Genomic DNA, 21,796 nt, shown 5'->3' on the forward strand with positions numbered 1-21,796 from the left:
ACTCGGACTTGGAGGTGCTGATTCTTATTCCGGTTGCTTCACACTCGGCTGCGAACCGATCCAGCACTTCAGTCATCAACAATTGCTTCATCTGAGAAATAGACATTGAAACATTGTAGGTCTGACTTGGTAGGATATGTACAGCAAGTAGTGGACATAGAGAGATCAGAAAGCATTGTAGCTGAGATAGGCACCAGCGCCCCCATGACCCCAAAGGGAATAAGCGATAGAAAATGGATGAATGGATGGGAGTGCATTCCATATTAATGTGGCGTATAAGGAGAATGAGTTCAGACCTTTGTTCGATCCGATTCTGGGTTTAACGTGGTTTGTGGCGCTCCCCCTGGTGTTGTGGTTCTGGCGGTCATTTACGTTATGAAAGTAGTTTGACATGTACTTCGGTATCAGTAGTGTACCAATATTTTGGTACCGCTACCAAAATGTATTTTGATACTTTTTGGTACTTTTTTAAATAAAGGGGACCACAAAAAGTTGCATTATTAGCTTTATTTTAACAAAAAAAAATCTTACGGTACATTAAAGATATGTTTCTTATTCCAAGTTAGTCCTTAAATAAAATAGTGAACATACAATATTACATGTCTTTTAATAGTAGGTGAGCAAACAAAGGCTCCTAATTTAGCTGCTGACATATATAGTAACTTATTGTGTCATTTTCCATTCTAATATGTTGTCAAAACTATGAGGGACAAACTGTGAAAATATATTATTAATCTATTTGTTCATTTACTGTGAATATCTGCTTTTTTTCCTTTTCAGTATGTTCTATCTACACTTCTGTTAAAATGTAAAAATCACTTATTCTTCTGTTGTTTGAATGCTTTGCATTAGTTTTGGATGATACCACAAATTTTGGTCCCAATCCGATACCAGTTACAGGATCATACAATGGCCATATTCAAAGTCCAGGGACATATTTTCTGAGTTTATAAACATAATATACACTTTTAAAAAACGGAAGAAGATTTTTGGGATGCTTAAAAAAATATTGATGTAATCATAGTAGTATTGACATACTTGCCAACTTTGAGACCTCCGAATTCAGGAGATGGGGGGGTGTTGAGGTGGCCGGGGTTTGGTGGTATCAGGGGTGTATATTGTAGCGTCCCGGAAGAGTTAGTGCTGCAAGGGTTCCTGGGTATTTGTTCCGTTGTGTCATACTTGCCAACCTTGAGACCTCCGATTTCGGGAGGTGTGGGTGGGGGGCGTGCTCGGGGGCGGGGCATGGTTGGGGGCGTAGTCAAGACGGGAGGAGTATATTTACAGCTGTTGTGTGCGCAGTTGTGCACTGCACTCTCTAAAAGCCGTAGATGTTATTGTCACATATGCATGATTGATTGATTGATTGATTGAAACTTTTATTAGTAGATTGCACAGTACAGTACATATTTCATACAATTGACCACTAAATGGTAACACCCGAATAAGTTTTTCAACTTGTTAAATTCGGGGTCCACGTTAATCAATTCATGGTACAAATATATATTATCAGCATAATACAGTCATCACACAAGTTAATCAGCATAGTATATACATTTAATTATTTACATTATTTACAATCCGGGGGTTGGGATGAGGAGCTTTGGTTGATAACAGTACTTCACTCATCAACAATTGCATCAACAAAGAAATGGACATTAAAACAGTGTAGGTCTTACATAGTAGGCTACGTACAGCCAGCAGAGAACATAGTGAGTTCAGATAGCATAAGAATAAGTATATACATTAGAAATACATTCAATTATTTACATTAGGTTATTTACAATCCGGGGAGATGGGATGTGAATGGAGGAGGGTATTAGTAAAGGGTTGAAGTTGCCTGGAGGTGTTGTGGTGCATGTACAGTAGATGGCAGTATTTTCCTGTTTAAGAGTGTCACAACATTGCTGTTTACGGCAGACAAACTGCTTTACGGTAGACGAAAATGTGACTGCTGTTGTTGTGTGTTGTTACCGCGCTGGAAGGATGTTAATGAAACTGCCTAACAATAAACCCACATAAGAAACCAAGAACTCGCCCTCGATCATTCTACAGTTATAACGTCATTGGGCAGACTTGCTGATTATTTTGTGAGAAAGCGGACGTGAAAACAGGCTGTCCTCACTCAGATCCGCATGGAGCTGGAGGGGGTGTGGCCTCCAGCTCCACCTGAATTTCGGGAGATTTTCGGGAGAAAATTTGTCCCGGGAGGTTTTCGGGAGAGGTGCTAAATTTCGGGAGTCTCCTGGAAAATCCAGGAGGGTTGGTAAGTATGCGTTGTGTTAATGTTGTGTTACGGTGCGGATGTTCTCCCGAAATGTGTGTGTCTTTGTTGTTTGGTGTGGGTTCACATTGTGGCGCATATTTGTAACAATGTCAAAGTTGTTTATATGGCCACTCTCAGTGTGACCTGTATGGCTCTTGATCAAGTATGCCTTGCATTCACTTATGTGTGTCTGTAGAAGCCATTTATATGATGTGACTTGGCCGACATGCTGTTTATATTGACGAAAAGCGGACATGACGACAAGTTGTAGAGGATGCTAAAGGCAGGGCCTTAAAGGCACGCCTCCAACATTGTTGTCCGGGTTGAAATCGGGAGCAATTCCGGAGAATGGTCGCCCCGGCAGATTTTCGGGTGGGGCACTTAAATTCGGGAGTCTCCCGGAAAAATCGGGAGAGTTGGCAAGTATGAGTACTGACTAGCTACGCTCCTGTACTTGGTATGTTTGCAGAGGATGTCAGGTATAGATCCCCCCCATGGCATTTGTTTACATTCAGGAACGGTGTTATTAGCGATGACGCCATGAGCTACGGTGTGTAGTGAAGCATGTTTAGCTATTCCTCGTCCTGCCAGGATGATACTAGTAAGAAACGCACTTTATTTGTCGCCATGGAGAAAAGGATTAGTGATTTATAAGTAGCTACAACACTGCAGACTGCGAATGCGAATACCCATATATCTTCACCTTTATCTTTAGTTTTTAAGCCAAAATGAGTCTGTTCCTGTCTACACACCATGTCTGTTTGTAAGTACTCCGTGATTGGGAACATGCTGTTATGTTACTGAGGATAGGTGACGGCAACAGACACCAGGGGTAAGATAATTTTAAGTATTTATTATATATATGCACTATATATAATAAACAAACAATAATAATTAAACTAACCAAGGAAATGGACCGCGACAAAATCCAACAGTGTGTATGGTGTAAGACTATATGTGTAGATTAGCTGTTGAGTGCTACCGTAAATGTTGAACGAGAGCGATGGAACACGGAAGTCCGTGGAGCAGGCAGATGATCCAAGACGAGTGAGAGGCATCGAGAGAAACGTGTCCAAGCGGAAGGTTAAGAATCCAAAAGGGCAGTCCGGGAGGCAAGGGGAACAACAGGAGATCACAGGGAAAACACGGGAAGCACTGCGGGAAGACAACAGGAACATCAGACACAACGGAAACACGGAAGTCACAGGGGAAGAGCGAGTTAGGGGGATGGAAGCCAGACACGGGATGGTTACAAAGGTAAAGTAGACTATACTCCGGCACGGCATGGCAGGTTGTGCGAGCTTAAGAAGGCAGCTCGTTCATCCCAGGCAGGTGCGCTGATTGTGGATCTCCTGCAGCCGAGCGGAGGTGCGCCCGCAGCAGAGAGGGAACGCCCGTGGGCGTGGCCCGCGGTGCTCTCACTGGAGCGCACAGATGGATGAGCGGTGGTGGCAGGGTTCTGAGCACACATGCTCCTCTGCTCGTAAAACCAGCAATGACACGACGTGATGTCAACGGGGGGCAGGGGGTTGGGTGACCAGTACTTTTTAAAGGCGGTATAGTACTGAATATGATTTATTAGTATTGCGGTACTGTACTATTACCGGAATACCGTACAACGCTACAAGAGATTAAAGAGTCTTGCCCAAGGACACAACAGCAGTGACTGGGATGGCGAAAGCTGGAATCGAACCTGGAACCCTCAAGTTGCTGGCACTGCCACTCGACCAAATGAGCCACACATCCCCAAGAACATGTGCATTAGGCCTAGGATTTTCACCCAAGGGTGTAGCGTGCTACGAGAAAATGTTCCAATGGCGCAGGTCATTATTCACTGCATGAAAAATGATACTAGACCAAACAAACCAAAGTTCTTTTTAACCGAACCACACAAGACGAGCGTGAACGTAACCTAATGTTAATGTTAAATCACACCACAATTAACACCTTTTAACATGAATGTCTATGTACTGGTGTAAAAGACCGCTAAAGTACAAACCCCGTTTCCATATGAGTTGGGATATTGTGTTAGATGTAAATATAAACGCAAGACAATGATTTGCAAATCCTTTTCAACCCATATTCAATTGAATGCACTACAAAGACAAGATATTTGATGTTCAAACTCATAAACTTTTTTTTTCTGCAAATAATAATTAACTTAGAATTTCATGGCTGCAACACGTGCCAAAGTAGTTGGGAAAGGGCATGTTCACCACTGTGTTACATCACCTTTTCTTTTAACAACACTCAATAAACGTTTGGGAACTGAGTAAACTAATTGTTGAAGCTTTGAAAATGGAATTCTTTCCCATTCTTGTTTTTTGTAGAGCTTCAGTCGTTCAACAGTCCGGGGTCGCCGCTGTCTTATTTTACGTTCCATAATGCGCCACACATTTTCGATGGGAGACAGGCCTGGACTGCAGGCGGGCCAGGAAAGTACTCGCACTCTTTTTTTACGAAGCCACGCTGTTGTAAAACTTGTCTTGCTGAAATAAGCAAGACAAGTACGTTATCATGGGCGTCCATGATAACGTTGCTTGGATGACAACATATGTTGTTCCAAAACCTGTATGTACCTTTCAGCATTAATGGTGCCCTCACAGATGTGTAAGTAACGCATGCCTTGGGCACTAATACACCCCCATACCATCACAGATGCTGGCTTTTGAACTTTGTGCCTATAACAATCCGAATGGTTATTTTCCTCTTTGTTTTGGAGGACACCACATCCTCTGTTTCCAAATATAATTTGAAATGTGAACTTGTCAGACCACAGAACACCTTTCCACTTTGCATCAGTCCATCTTAGGTGAGCTCAGGCCCAGCCAAGCCGGCGGCGTTTCAGGATATTGTTGATAAATGGGTTTGGCTTTGCATAGTAGAGTTTCAACTTGCACTTACAGATGTACCGACTAACCGTAGTTGCTGACAGTGGTTTTCTGAAGTGTTCCTGAGCTCATGTGGTGATATCCCTTACGCACTGGTGTCGGTTTTTTATGCAGTACCGCCTGAGGGATCAAAAGTCTGTTATATCAGTGGTCCCCAACCACCGATTGGTGCCGGGCCGCAGAATAATTTTTTATTAATTTTTATTAAAAAATAACAATAAAAAATATATATATAAATATATTTTTTTTTTAATTAAATCAACATAAAAACACAATATACACTTACAATTAGTGCACCAACTGTTGGGATGTCGCATGGCTGCAGTTGTGTGACCTCAAGTATGCAAAAATCCAGGAGAGCAGAAAGCAGGTAAGATGATTTTAATTTCATCAAAGTAAAAGATATAAACAGAAAGCAGTCTTGCATGGAGATGTTCCCAACATAGGTTTTAACTTCGAGCACTGAGGAGTGCTCGAGTGAAACATAAATAGACCTATGTTGATTGACAGCAGCTGAGGACCGCTGCCAATCAACGGCGAGTGTGACAAAAACAGTGCTCAGCGGAGTAAACAGGAAGTATGACAAAATAAGAGCACTGAACAGGAAATAAAGTACAAAACACGAAAAACTATCAGAAAGTAAGTGACAGATCGTTACAGGACCTCCCCCTCAAGGAACAGATACCAGATGTTCCCTGGAAAAGAAAAATGGAAAAAAATGTCCACAAAGTAAGGGAGGATGGAAGGAGGATTTGGTGGAAGGTCGCCAAACCTCGTGTCCCCGCAGCCAGCGAGGGAAAGTCAGGTGGCGACGGCGCGTAGAGCGCCGCTGGAACTGGCGGGGCGGGCGGCCACGGAACAGCCACATCATTGGCCGAAAAAGAGACGAGTGCATCCCGCGAGGAGGACGCCCAGGGCACGGCCACATCCGCGGCTGACGTGGAGGCGGGCGCGCTGAAGCAGGCCCGGAGACAGCAGACAAAGCGGCGGGGGCTGCAGCCAAAACAGATACCTCTGCAGGAGGCGGCTGAGGAGCCGATGTTGGTGCCGGCGTGGAAGCGGCAGACGTCATCAACGGCGTGGAAGCGGAAGACGTCATCGGCGGTGTCGAAGCGGCAGACGTCATCGGCGGTGTCGAAGCGGCAGACGTCATCGGCGGCGTGCAAGCGGCAGACGTCATCGGCGGCGTGGAAGCGGCAGACGTCATCGGCGGCGTGAAAGCGGCAGACGTCATCAACGGCGTGATTGTTGCAGATGTCATCGGCGGCGTGAAAGCGGCAGATGACGCCGGGCGAGGAGCAGCAAATGCTGGCCGAGGAATAGCGGATGCCGGCGGTGACGAAGCCCGGCGTGGTGCTGCTCTTGGCGGCGTTGGAACCGTGCGTAGTGCCGGCGTTGGAGCTCGGCGTGGAGCCGGCGTTGGGGCTCGGCGTGGAGCCGGCGTTGGGGCTCGGCGTGGAGCCGGCGTTGGGGCTCGGCGTGGAGCCGGCGTTGGGGCTCGGCGTGGAGCCGGCGTTGGGGCTCGGCGTGGAGCCGGCGTTGGGGCTAGGCGTGGAGCCGGCGTTGGAGCTGTGCGAAAGCCCGCTAGGGACGTAGATGTCTCCGTGGAAGGAGACGCTGGCGGGGATGACAGCGGTGTGTGCCTGGCTGCACCGCAGTGTATAGTGGGCCCCCCTCCACTAGGTGGCTGCCAGACACCGTTCACACATGCGGGAAAACGTGCCTGCTCGTCGGAGTCCCCCGGTGCGAAAACCAGGGACGGGCGGGAGGGGACCAGGAGGAGGGACGAAGACACGTCCCGTGCCGAGTCCCAGCAGGAGGACAAAAGCGACCTCACTGTGGGCTCCACTGGAGCTCTCGGCGAACCAAAAAAGAGAGCGGGAGCTGGCAAAAAGAGCAGCCGGGGAGCAGCCGCTGGAAGCTGCGTAGGAGCAGAGAGAAGCAGCTCAGCAGACGACGGGAAGGATGGCGGCGGCGGACGTGCCGGTCGGAGAGCCGCAGTCGGCGACGGAGCCGCAGGAGCCGCGAGACGTGAAGGAGGAGGCGGGCGCGCCGGTCGGTGAGCCGTAGCCGGCAGCGTTGCCGAGAGGAAGGATGGCGGCGGAGGACGCGCCGGTCGGAGAGCCGTAGCCGGTAGCGTTGCCGCGGGAGCCGCGAGGCATGCAGGAAGTGGCGGACGTGCTGGTCGGAGAGCCGTAGCCAGCCGTTGAGCCGAGAGGAAAGATGGCGGCGGGGGACGCGCCGGTCGGAGAGCCGAAGCCGGTGGCGTTGCCGCGGGGAGAGGGTCCGCGTCTGTAGGCTGGGACCGCACAAACCTGGCCTTCAAGTCCTCCAGGAATTGTGCGGTCCAGAACGTCGGCTGAGGATTGCCGACAGGGATTCTCGCGAGGTCACAATTTTCTGGCTCGAAGTTACTGTTGGGATGTCGCATGGCTGCAGTTGTGTGACCTCAAGTATGCAAAAATCCAGGAGAGCAGAAAGCAGGTAAGATGATTTTAATTTCATCAAAGTAAAAGATATAAACAGAAAGCAGTCTTGCATGGAGATGTTCCCAACATAGGTTTTAACTTCGAGCACTGAGGAGTGCTCGAGTGAAACATAAATAGACCTATGTTGATTGACAGCAGCTGAGGACCGCTGCCAATCAACGGCGAGTGTGACAAAAACAGTGCTCAGCGGAGTAAACAGGAAGTATGACAAAATAAGAGCACTGAACAGGAAATAAAGTACAAAACACGAAAAACTATCAGAAAGTAAGTGACAGATCGTTACACCAACCACAAAAAACTCCCCTTTTCATGACCAAAACGTCCCTTTTTCATGACAAAGGAAAAAAGAAAAAAAAAGGACACCCCTCCACCCGGGCCGCGGGACAAATTATTAAGCGTTGACCGGTCCGTGGATACAAAAACGTTGGGGACCACTGCGTTATATCATCGCTTACGTGGAGTGATTTCTCCAGATTCTCTGAACTTTTTGATGATTTTATGGGCCGTAGATGGTAAAATCCCTAAATTCCTTGCAATAGCTCGTTAAGAAATGTTGTTCTAAAAACTGTTCGACAATTTGCTTATAAAGTGGTGACCCTCACCCCATTCTTGTTTGTGAACTACTTAGTATTTCATGGAAGCTGCTTTTATACCCAATCATGGCACCCAACTGTTCCCTATTAGCCTGCACACATGTGGGATGTTCCATATAATTGTTTTTATGAGCATTCCTCAACTTTATCAGTATTCATTGCCACCTTTCCCAACTTTTTTGTCACGTGTTGCTGGCATCAAATTCTAAAGTTAATGATTATTTGCAAAAAAAATTTTTATCAGTTTGAACATCAAATATGTTGTCTTTGTAGCATATTCAACTGAATATGGGTTGAAAATGATCTGCAAATCATAGTATTCTGTTTATATTTACATCTAACACAATTTCCCAACTCATATGGAAACAGGGTTTGTAGGTGATGCAAGGTCGCCGTGGCAACAAACAAAAATGCTACCCCTCTTATTAAAAGTTACATGTGGTTATTTTAAACCATGCCCATCCACCCCTGTCAATTACCAAAGGTCATTTTAATTCAACGACTTTCACGTATTTATTGAGCTCCCGTCACTTTGAATATGACTCATTCCACGTAGCTGGCGCTGCTGCCATTAAGCCGCTTGGCCGCTGGTGAGATTTTCTGATGTTCCTCGACAAAATAAGGCCTGTGCAACAGCGCGGAGGTGGAATTATAACTTTGACACTGAAGCAGGCATGAGTCACCAGCGAAAGGTGTCAGCTCTTTGTTTGTGGAGGAATATCACATTTATTTGGCAACCCTACAGCCTTCATTCGCACAACCACAACATTGTACCCAATGTTGCACAACACTTATTATTAGAGATGTCCAATAATGGCTTTTTTGCCGATATCCGATATTTCGATGTTGTCCAACTCTTAATTACCGATTCCGATATCAACCGATACATACAGTCGTGGAATTACTGTAACACATTATAATGCCGAATTTTATTAAACAATGTAACAAGATTTTCCAAAATAAATCATCTCAAGTTATGGAAAACAATGCCAACATGGCACTGCCATATTTATTATTGGAGTCACAAAGTGCAATACATTTTTTAACATGCCTCAAAACAGCAGTTTGGAATTTGGGACATGCTCTCCCTGAGAGAGCATGAGGAGGTTGAGGTTGGCAGGGTTGGGGGAGGCGGGGTAGAGTTGGGGGGATGGCAGGGGGTGTATTGTAGTGTGCCGGAAGAGTTAGTGCTGCAAGTGGTTCTGGGTATTTGTTCTGTTGTGTTTTTGTTGGGTTACGATGCGAATCTTCTCCCAAAATGTGTTGTTCATTCTTGTTTGGTGTGGGTTCACATAACAGTGTCAAAGTTGTTTATACGGCCACCCTCAGTGTGACCTGTATGGCTGTTGACCAAGTATGCCTTGCATACACTTGTGAGTGTGAAAAGCCGTAGATAATATGTGATTGGGCCGGCACGCAAAGACTGTTCCTTTAAGGGACGCCCCCAATATTGTTGTCTAGGTGGAAATTAGGAAAAATTCGGGAGAATGGTTGCGCCGGGAGATTTACGGGAGTGGCACTGAAATTCGGGAGTCTCTCGGTAAAATCGGGAGGGTTGTTAAGTATGACTGGGAGACATAACTGCTCTGTACCTCTCCCTACGTCCGTGTACTACTCCCTACAGCGGCGTTTTAAAAAGTCATGAAAATTTATTTTTTGAAACAGATACCGATAATTTGTGATATTACATTTTAAAGCATTTATCCACCGTTATTACCGGCAGTCCGATATTATCGGACATATCATTATTGTTTTTTTGCAGTGTTTCACCATTTCAGTTCAGTTCAATTCAATTCATTTACTTCATTCATAAAAATCATTCAAAGGAAGACAAATTAAAATAAAACAATAAACATAGCATTAAAATAAATTAGGAAATTATGAGCAGAAGTACGCTAAAAACATATTATCCTGTCCTAAAAAAATACAGGAATGGACTTTCAATAATGGTGACAAAAAGCCATATTTTCATTTTACAAAAATTAAACCAATAATGAAGACATCATTTTACTGAGGAAAAAAGTGTTGTACTGATACCAATATTTTGGTGCCAGTACGGGTACCAAAATGTATTTCGATACTTTTCGGTACTTTTTGATACTTTTTTTGTAAATAAAGGCGACCACAAAATGTTGCATTACTGGCTTTATTTTAACCAAAAATCCCAGGGTACATTGAACATATGTTTATCATTGCAATTTTGTCCTTAAATAAAATAGAGAACATACTACATTGTTAGCAGTAAGTAAACAAACAAAAGCTCCTTATTAGACTGCGTATTTGGACGTATTTTCCATTTCATTTTTTTTGTCTAAATTAATAAGGACAAGTGGTAGAAAATGAATTATTAATCTACTTGTTTGTTTACTGTTAATATTTGCATAGATTCTCTTTCAACATGTTCTCTCCACACATCTGTTAAAATGTAATAATCACTTATTCTTCTGTTGTTTGGATGCTTTACATTATTTTGGATGATACCACAAATCTGGGTATCAATCAATACCAAGTCGTGACTGGATCATAAATTATTCATATTCCAATTTTTCATGTCTCCAGGGGCATATTTCCTGAGTTTTCTACACGTAATATGATTTTTTTTTAAAACAAAAGAAGATTTTGGGATGATAAAAAATATCGATGTAATCATAGTAGTCTCGACTTGATACGCTCTTGTACTTGGTATCATTACAATGGATCCACCCATGGCGTTTGTTTACATTGTGACCCCGGTGAGCTACGGTGTGTAGTGAAGCATGTTAAGCTATTCCTCCTCCTGCAGGGATGACACGTGTAAGAAATGTACTTTATTTGTCGCCATGGAGGCCAGGATTAGTGATTTAGAAGTAGCTAAAACACTGCCGACGGATGTTTTAAAGCACCTCTTCTCGTCTGCTTGTAAGTACTCCGTGATTGAGCACTGGTGCTTTTTAGAGGCAGTATATAGTACCGAAAATTATTCATTAGTATCGCGGTACTATACTAATACCCAGCCGCGTAGCCAGACACATTTTACTGGGGCACGTGCCCCAGTATTGATCTGCATGCCCCAGTAAAAATTTCACCAATAAAAAAAAAACGCTTCAGAGTTTTAAGTCTACATAACAGACTACAGCGCACATACTACTTAGTATGGTAATTTATTGCTACTGTATTCACTCCACGTAGCAATGAGCACATGGCTTTTTAATATGGTAATTTATTCACGTGTGGAGACTTCCGTTGAGAGAGAGAGAGAGAGGGAGAGAGAGAGAGAGAGAGAGAGAGAGAGGATGAGAATCACTGCGTGAGGTAGGTAACGTTAGCCAACAACAATTTGTTAATTATATTATTTTGCTTTGATCTGACTCAAACTGGAACTCCTACAGTAGATGGATTTAAGAAAGTTATTCGCCCGCAGCAGGGAAGAAGCAGCAGGAATGAGAGGTGTAAGTGAAGTCCTTGCTAGCTAGGCAACATCATTGTCTTAAGGTGATGCTAAGTTAGCTAATGTTATTCCTTGTATCAAGACAAACATATTCATTTGCTGTACGAGCTGTCGAGGGAATTTCCAATGAACATGAAACATAATGTTGGTTATATTGTCTGCTGGTTCTGCACCAATGATGATTTGGAGTAAGCATGTATGAGTTGAGTGCTTCTCAAATGGTTTATCTTCAGGAAGAAAAACATTTTTCCATATCATCAAGTCGTGAGCCAAATTTTTAAATCATTCAAGTGTATTTCACAGAAAAATAGCACAGTAGAATTGTCTTGTTAATCGGTGTGTCTTTGACTAAAATAATCTTGTTTTGTCACCAGAAAAATGGCTACAGCTAAAGCATCTGGTTTTGTTTCCAGAAAAAATTGTAACATTTCTATATTTGTTACCAGAAAGATGGCTGAAAATATCGGGTTTTGTTGCCCCATTTAGATTTTTTTTTAAATATATTTCCATGGCTGTCCTGAGTCCTTCTCCAACTTGTTAGTCGGTTTGCCTTTTGCTAAAATACTCACTATTATTATTATTGTTTTGTGTATATTTTGTAGTTTTGTGTATCTGAAATAGGATTAGCCACATTGCCATTAATGGAAATTAAATAATATAAAAGAACCCAGAGAGGTAGGGGTGCTTTATTTTTTGTTTTACTTTTGTAGATGTTAAATTTGCAGATGATTACTGCAATAAATATTTCCAAAAGATTCATTGCTCTTCCTTTTTGCTTTTACCAGTAGCAGTTTAGAAGTCTGGAGTAAAAAAGTGCACAAGTAGGCCAAATGCATTAGTTAATTTCAGGTGGTTAATTAAAGATCCATACAACATAATCTGATAAGATTTCATAGTTTAAAGCAGGGGTGTCGAACTCAAATACAGAGTGGGCCCAAATTTTAAACTGAACAAAGCCGCGGGCCAAGGTTGAACAAATTAACCTTTTAATAGGGACCCAAACAAGTTTTGCATTGAATATTGAACAAGCGAGACTTATATAACTTTATAGTGACATGCAAAATCGAGTTTCAAATAATACTAATAATTTAAAAATAGCAATGGCATATCAAATCAAATTTAAATAGAAATTGAATGTCTCTTTTGTATTTGCAGTATTTGCAGCCTTCTCATGTAAATATCAAAATAAACTTTTCCCACAGGCTAATAATACATTTTTATATTGTAGCGTCCAGGAAGAGGTAGTACTGCAAGGGGTTCTGTGTATTAGTTTTGTTGTGTTTATGTTGTGTTACAGTGCGGATGTTCTCCCCAAATTTGCTTGTCATTCTCGTTTAGTGTTGGTTCACAGTGTGGCGCATATTTGTAACAGTCCTAAAGTTGTTTATACGGCCAACCTCAGTGTGACCTGTATGGCTGTTGACCAAACTTGCATTGCATTAGCGTGTGTGTGTGTGTGTGTAAAAGCCACATATATCATGTGACTAGGCCGGAACGCTGTTTCTACGTAGGAAAAGCGGACGTGACGAAAGGTTTTAGAGGTCTCTTGAGGCAGTGCATTTAAGGCACGCCCCCAATATTCTTGTCCAGGTGGGAATCGGGAGAAATTTGGGAGAATGGTTGCCCCCTGTGATTTTCGTGAGGGGCACTGAAATTTGGGAGTCTCGGGGGGGGTTAGCAAGTATGAGTATTAGCGGTGAATGCGGTGTTACAGCGACACCGCCGCTGTATAATACCGGCGGGCCAGCTCTAATGTTAATTTGATATTCCCTCAAGGGCCAAATGAAAATACATGGCGGGCCAAATTTGGCCCGCGGGCCAGAGTTTGACACCCATGGTTTAAAGCACTATTTATGTATTTTTTATGATAAGTAAGTGCTAAAAATGTTTTTGCTTGCGCGCTTTGCACGCTCGCATGAATTATTTGTGCCCCAGTACAGTATTAGGTCTAGTGACGCCCCTGCTAATACCGATATACCGTACAACACTAGTCTTAGCAAAACAAAACAAAAAGCAACTCCTGTCGGAGATGAAAGGCGAGTCAGCATGAGGGGGCGTGGCCTCATTTGCATCTCACAACTCCGCCTCCCAAAACAAACTGTTTTTGGCGACAACCAAAAGTTGGCTGGAAGATAAGTATTAACAGCCAAATCTATGCAAAATTTGCACCAAATAATCCATATTAAATGTTATATAGACCAGTGGTCCCCAACCACCGGGCCGCAGAAGAATTTTTGTATTCATTTTTATTTAAAAAAAAAAAAAAGTAATAATATATATATTCTTTTATTTTTTTATTTTATTAAATCAACATAATAAAACACAATATACACTTACAATTAGTACATCAACCACAAACACCTCCCTTTTTCATGACAAAGAAAAAAAAAAAAAAAAAAAAAAAAGGATCACCGCCCCGGGCCGCGGGACAAATTATTAAGCATTGACCGGTCCGCGGATACAAAAAGGTTGGGGACCACTGATATAGACCAAAATGAAGTGGTTTATTAATAGAAAAAAACATATGACCTCTTCAAGGAGTAGGCTAGGAGGACACAAATGTGAACATAACTATGTGAGCTACGTAGCTAATATTACAGTCACATTTTAACAGCGACATCATGCTACGTTAACCTCTTCCCTGAAATAAAACTGGGCAAATTTTTAGCTCCCACCTCTAGACTGAGCTCCAGATGTGTTTAAGATGCACAGCAAAAACTGAAATCTAAGTAAGATGAAATATATAAATAAGGGTGATATTTGCTTATTTTCTGTTTGATAAGATCATTCTTCTCACTAAGCAGATTTTATGTTAGAGTCTTTTACTTGTTTTAAGGGTTTTGGTCCTAATTGATTTCAGTAAGATATTACAGCTTGTTGCTGAGATTTTATGACCTATATTGAGTAAAACATGCTCGAAACTAGAATATCAACTTTTGCAAAGCAGTGTCATTAACACTCACAAGTATACAATTATTTTCTTACTTCAAGCGTGGAAAAAAAAAAATCATGATGCCGAGCGCATATCATTATGTCAAGGTAATGGCACTAGCATTTACTTAATTTAAGAATATTTTTTAACATATTGAGCAAAAAAGGTCAAAAAAAAAAAATTCTACCAAGAAAAGTGCACTTGTTATTAGTGAGAACATACTTCTTTAGGTATTTTGGGTTCATTGAGGTTAGCTATATTTACTTGTTTTGGAAAATCTTGACAAGCCAAATTTTCTTGTTCTATTGCCAGATCATTTTGCTTAGTTCAAATAAAATACCCCTAATTTTTGTAAAAAATGTTTCTTGTTTTTGAACACTGACTTTTGCAGTGTGCCTGGCGAAGTTAGCTATTTTTATTTTTCAAAGTTGTACTTTGAAAACTTCACAGATAACTGCGTTAATAGTGAAGCAAATAAATGAGATGGATCATTTGTTTTTGTCATGTTTTGTGCTCATATATGCATATCATTATTAGACCACCATTGGAAAGTAACTTTTGCAAAAAGGAGGACTTTAAATGAATACCTTTTTCAAATGTATAACAATTGTATTGGGTAAGCTTAATTGTGATGGTTTATTATTATTACTGCTTTTGTTTAAATAGTTTTATATGTTTTTTGTATGTACAGGTGACCACAGGAAATCGCACCAAGCACTATGTGTCGTATCGACGCAACGAGTTTGTCCAGATGAAGTTTTCCAAGTACGCCTTGCCAAAGGTAAGGACATGTTGCCTTTATTTCAAACTTCCATTACAGTTTCTAGACTATTTCTAGACCAGTGTGGGTCGCGTACAGAAGAATAGGTTGCTACATTTTTGTGCATTAATAAGACCAATCCACTCTGGGTCAATGAATAGGGACTGACTAAGAGAAAAGGTAGAAAACAGGATAGAGTGATAGAGAGTAGTAGCAGTTTGCTTTTTGCTGAATACAGTGACATGATGCCTTTGGATTTTTTACTTTTTCTTTTTTTTTTACTCAAATTCAAATGCTCTTATAGCTGTAAATGGATAACAAGAAAAGAAAGGGAGAAATTTACTTTCATAAAAATGTTTTTACCAAATACAGTATGGTCCCTTTTATTTGCTTTGATAAACTTACAAACCATTTGGGGCCTTACCTTACTGTATTTGAATGTGAAGTACATGCATTAGCCTACATTATCAGGCCTGAAACTGTAGTCCTGTAGTTGGTTCTATTTGGCACGTGTGGAAGGTATATGCATCCTGGCAGTTTTACGCACAAATCGATGTGAGAAGGGGGCTATTTCTGCAATAACAACAAAAAATTGAGAGCTAATCCTCCGAGCCATATTTGAACTGTCAGAAATAAATAAAATATCAGACATATGACCTCCCTAGGAACACCCTTGGAGCCAGCAGACATCAAAACTAATTGAATTGATTAGGTTTGGGTTTAGTGTCTCCCTAAGTGCTGGTAAACCCTGAAGGTATAACACTGACCCCATGACCCAGCCAACCGTGTTCCAAACTCACCAGAGAACCCACGGTGAAGAACAAGAGCACCCCCGCTGAAGAAGAACTGTATTAATTAATTCTATTTGTATAGGTAACATCATTAGGGCCAAGCCCAAAGTCACGTAAAATCAATAAGTAACAATTTTTGATACTTTGGAAGTCATGTCCAGTTGCCGATTCGACACCGGCTCACGCATTTGGCGAGTAAACAGGCATATTTGTTGAGACCTCCCTATAGGTCAGGGGTCGGCAACCTTTACCACTCAAAGAGCCATTTCGAGCCGTTTCACAAAATAAAGAAAACAATGGGATCCACAAAACTCTTTTGAAATTTAAAATGAAACAACACTGAATACATGTTTTTTTTTTTGTTTTGTGCTATGTATAGATTAGGGATTCAGACACGCGGCCCGCACCTTAATATGAAGATTTAATGTTAGTGCGGCCCGCAACATTAATATGAATAGCGCATGACAACATCACACTTGCCAACCCCCCCGAATTTTCCGAGGGACTCCTCAATTTCAGAACGTCCGCTAATTTTCACCCTAACACTATAATGGCGTGCTATGGTATTTATTACCCTCTATAAATCTAGCAAACACCTTGCCTACTTTATCACATGTTGTATGTGGCTTCTGCAGACATGGAAGCTACTGCAAGGCAAACTTGTTCAACAGCCATACACGTCACACTGAGGGTGCCCGTATAAACAACTTTAACACTCTTACTAATATGCGCCACACTGTGAACCCACACCAAATAACAATGCCAAACACATTTTGGGAGAACATCCGCACCGTAACACAACATAAACACAACAGAACAAATACCCAGAATCCCATGTATCCCTAACTCTTCCGGGCTACATTATACACCCCTGCATGGGATTCTGGGTATTTGTTCTGTTGTGTTTATGTTGTTTTATGGTGCGAATGTTCTCCCAAAATGTGTTTGTCCTTCCTTTTTGGTGTGGGTTCACAGTGTGGCGCATATTAGTAAAAGTGTTAAAGTTGTTTATATCACAACCTTCAGTGTAACCTGTATAGCTGTTGAGCAAGTATGCCTTGCAGTCACTTGCGTGTGACAATTAAAGCCTCATACTACATGAAACCGGCGGGACGCAGATAGAATGGTGTATTAGCGGACGCGACATCATGTTCCAGAGGACATATAAGTTATTGCCATCAAGGCATGCCCTCAATATTGTCATCCCCAATATTGTTGTCCGGGTGAAAATCGGAGAATATTTACCCAGGGAGATTTCTGAAAGAGGCACTGAGATTCCGAAACCGTACGGATAAAACGGGGGGTCTGCATGTATGTAGCTGAGCCACATCAGAGTGATCAAAGAGCCGCCTGCGGCTCCGGAGCCGTAGGTTGCCGACCCCTGCTCTAGGTAATGTTGCAATTGGTATGCCAACAAAGCAAACATTCCTGATAAAAAGCACTCAAAAGTAATTTTCAAGCTCGCTTTTGCTCATTTGAATTGTATATGCCATATACATTCTACTGATCGGCATTGGCAATTTCTATGACTCAACAAAGGACACGATTGGCACGTTTAACTAAAGGGCAAAGATTACTTTGTGACTGTGCAGCACACCTTGAACAAACTGAAATGAATGCGTATTGGCAAATGAGACTCAGAAATGTTAGAAAACAAGATATTTATTATCTTTACTAGCTCAGTGGAGAATGTTTAATTAAATTTAGAAAATATTTTATTATTAAACAAATTAACATGTATTACCAGAAGAACACACAAATGTAACAATTGGTACAGTTGAGTACCAATACCGTTTCCCAGGTACCAGGAATGAGTACGTTACCGATTCAAATGTGGGAGGTATTAGAAGAAAATGTCAATGTCAGTAACGCAGTTTTTATAAAGTTTTTCTTGACTGGTTATGTATAAAAATATATCTCATTAAAAAAAATTAAGTAATTGTTGAATTACAGTGCATCCGGAAAGTATTCACAGCACGTCACTTTTTCCTCATTTTGTTATGTTACAGACTTATTCCAAAATGGAATACAATCATGTTTTTTCCTCAATAATGACAATGTAAAAGACGTGTTTTTTTGGCAAAAAAATTCAAATTTATAAAACATAAAAAACTAAGAAAAACACATAAGCATTTACAGCCTTTGCCTTGAAGCTCATACGTGAGCTCATTGGCATCCTGTTTCAACTGATGATCCTTGAGATGTTCTGATAGATTAATTTGAGTCCACCGGTGGTAAATTCAGTTGGTTGGACATGATTTAGAAGGTCCCACACCTGACAGTGCATGGCAGAGCACAAACCAAAAATTAAGTTTAAGTAATTGTCTGTGGGTCTTCGAGAAAGAATTGTCTCGAGGCACAAATTATGCGAAAGGTACAGAAAAATATCTGCTGCCTTGAAGGTCCCAATGATCAAAGTGGCTTGCATCTTCTGTAAATGGAAGCTGTTTGGAGCCACCAGTACTTTCCCTTGAGCTGGCGGGTCGTCTAAAATGTGCAACGGTGGGCGAAGGACCCTCGTCAGGGAGGCATACTTGCCAACCTTGAGACTTCCGATTTCGGGAGGTGGGGGGTGGGGAGCGTGGTCAGGGGTGGGGCGGGGGGTGTTTGGGGGCGGGGGTGTGTGGTTGGGGGCGTGGTTATTTACAGCTGTTGTGTGCGCAGTTGTGCACTGCACTTTCTAAAGCAGATGTTCTTGTCACAAATGCATGATTGATTGATTGATTGAAACTTTTATTAGTAGATTGCACAGTACAGTACATATTCCGTACAATTGACCACTAAATGGTAACACCGCAATACGTTTTTCAACTTCTTTAAGTTGTGGTACAAATATATACTATCAGCATAATACAGTCATCACACAAGTTAATCATCATAGTAAATACATTGAATTTTTTACAATCCGGGGAGTGGGATGAGGAGCTTTGGTTGATATCAGTACTTCAGTCATCAACAATTGCATCAACAGAGAAATGGACATTGAAACAGTGTAAGTGTGACTTAGTAGGATATGTACAGCGAGCAGAGAACATAGTGAGTTCAGATAGCATAAAAAGAAGTATATACATTAGAAATACATTCGATTATTTACATTAGGTTATTTACAATCCGGGGGATGGGATGTGAATGTAGGAGGATAAAAGGTTGAAATTGCCTGGAGGTGTTGTGCTGGTGCATGTACAGTAGATGGCAGTATTGTCCTGTTTAAGAGTGTCACATGATGTTTACGGCAGACGAACTGCCTTACGGTAGAGTGGTAGACGTAAACGTGACTGCTGTTGTTTTGTGTTGTTATTGTGCTGAGAGGACGTTAATGAAACTGCCTAACAATAAACCCACATAAGAAACCAAGACTCGCCCTCGATCATTCTACAGTAATTATAACGTCATTGGGCAGACACACTCCCAGACACGTCACTCAGGTCCTCATGGAGCTGGAGGGGGCGTGGCCTCCAGTTCCGCCTGAATTTCGGGAGATTTTCGGGAGAAAATTTGTCCCGGGAGGTTTTCGGGAGAGGCGCTGAATTTCGGGAGTCTCCCGGAAAATCCGGGAGGGTTGGCAAGTATGCAGGGAGGTGACCAAGAACCCGATGGTCGCTCTGTCAGAGCTACAACATTCCTTTGTGGAGAGAGGAGAACTTTCCAGAAGGACAACCATCTCTGCAGCAATCCACCAATCAGGCCTGTATGGTCGAGTGGCCGGACGGAAGTTATTTTTTTAGTAAAAGTTTGCAAAAATGCACCTGAAAGACTCTCAAACCATGAGAAAAACAAAATTCTCTGGTCTGATGAGACAAAGATTGAACTCCTTGGCATCATCTTTGGAGGAAACCAGGCCAATACCATCCCGACAGTGAAGTAATGTGGTGGCAGCATCATGCCGTGGGGATGGTTCTAGCGGCAAGAGACTAGTCAGGACGGAGGGAAAAGATTAATGCAGCAAAGTACAGAGACATTCTGGATGAAAACCTGCTGCGTGGGTGACAGTTCCCTTTTCAGCAGGACAGCGACACTAAACACACAGCCAAAGTATCAAAGGAAAAGTGGAATTAAAGATAAGGGTGATGATTGTTGCTCGTGTGTCAGTAAGTAGCCTGTATGTCCTGAATGAGCTGAACATTTTGGTTAGAATGCTTTGAATTGGCTAAGTTGGCACGTTGTGTAATACGTAAATAAAAACAATGATTTGCAAATCCTTTTCAACTTATATTCAATTAAATAGACTGCAAAGACAAGATATTTAATGTTCGAACTGAGAAACTTGTTTTTTTTGCAAATAATGATTAACTTTGCATTTAATGGTAGCCAACACATTGCAAAAACGTTGGTACAGGGGCATTTTTACCACTAGGTAACATGGCCTTTCCTTTTAACAACACTCAGTAAACATTTGGGAACTGAGGAGACTCATTTTTGAAGCTTTTTCAGGTGGAATTATTTCCCATTCCTGCTTGATGTACAGCTTAAGTTGTTCAACAGTCCGGGGTCTCCGTTGTGGTATTTTAGGCTTCATATTGCGCAAAACATTTTCAATGGTAGACAGGTCTGGACTACAGGCAGGCCAGTCCAATACCCGCACTCTTTTACTATGAAGCCATGTTGTAACACATGGCTTGGCATCGTCTTGCTGTAATAAGCAGGGGCGTCCATGATAACGTTGCTTGTGTTACGCCTGTTTGGCATTGTGATGCCGGGTTCGATTCCCTCGAGGATGCGTCGAAAATTGAACACAGCAAAAGGTATGAACTAATGATTTATTTAACAAAAGGTGCTAGAGAACAAAAATACTGAAGCTAAGAAAAGGCAAACAAAAGACGCTAGCATGAAAGCTAGGATAAACAAATAGTAAACTAAACTGGCACATAAGCACACAAAGGGGAAAACAAAACATTTAGCATGAGAACTAAGATTGAATAAAATTGTGCAGCGTGAGAGCTCGCGAGAATAATACAGAAATCTGCATGTAAGCAAAAGCGCAAAGCAGACGTACCGTTGTGTATAAACAAATTTGGATCCCAGACTGAACAACAAAAGATGCAGGCTTATATAAGGCAGGTGATTAGTGAGGACAGGTGTGCAGGGCAGTGAGAAACAGGTGAAACTGATAAGGTACCATGGTGACCGACTTAAACAGGAAATAATAGGATCAGACGGAGAGTGAAAATAAAAATGGAACAATAAACAATAATATGTGGAGGATCCAAAAAGCGGATCTCAACAGCTTGGATGGCAACATATGTTGCTCCGAAACCTGTATGGACCTGTGGAAGTTGCCTTCCAGGGGTTCTTCGGACCACCAAGCACTGACATGACAGCCCGGTTCAGGTTCACAATATAGTTTTGTTTTCCAATAAAGACGGTCTCTTGCTTTCCTGCAATTGTTTGTGTGTCCGTCCCAGGCTCGCTCTCGCTCTTACTCCAGCTCCAACTACTCTCACCTTCCGGCTGCTGCCTTTTAACAGACCGACAGGTGATTAGATAACCAGGCCCAGGTGGGCCGTATACGCCCCTGTTGCTGATCTCAAAGCCCGTCTTGGCACCCCCCCACCCCCACCCCCCTAGATTTCTTACTTTTACGCTGTGTCCGTGCCTGAACTGGATCTTGGAAGCACCTTTAGCCACCATGCTTAGCGAACGTCACAAT

The 21,796-nt window shown here is 42.3% G+C and overlaps 1 protein-coding gene across 4 annotated transcripts in view; it reads left to right on the forward strand.

The window, feature by feature from the left end:
- The window catches only part of sorcs2 (sortilin-related VPS10 domain containing receptor 2), a 498,151-nt gene that overhangs the window by 404,142 nt on the left and 72,213 nt on the right, over positions 1-21,796 (forward strand). For all 4 annotated transcript variants that reach the window (XM_061913816.1, XM_061913818.1, XM_061913819.1 and 1 more), the window contains exon 8: positions 15,290-15,379. In XM_061913816.1, the coding sequence (XP_061769800.1) occupies positions 15,290-15,379 (90 nt within the window). The remainder of the gene's footprint in view (positions 1-15,289; positions 15,380-21,796) is intronic.

Source organism: Nerophis ophidion, linkage group LG10 (genome assembly GCF_033978795.1).
Source record: "Nerophis ophidion isolate RoL-2023_Sa linkage group LG10, RoL_Noph_v1.0, whole genome shotgun sequence".
Taxonomy (NCBI): Eukaryota; Metazoa; Chordata; class Actinopteri; order Syngnathiformes; family Syngnathidae; genus Nerophis; species Nerophis ophidion.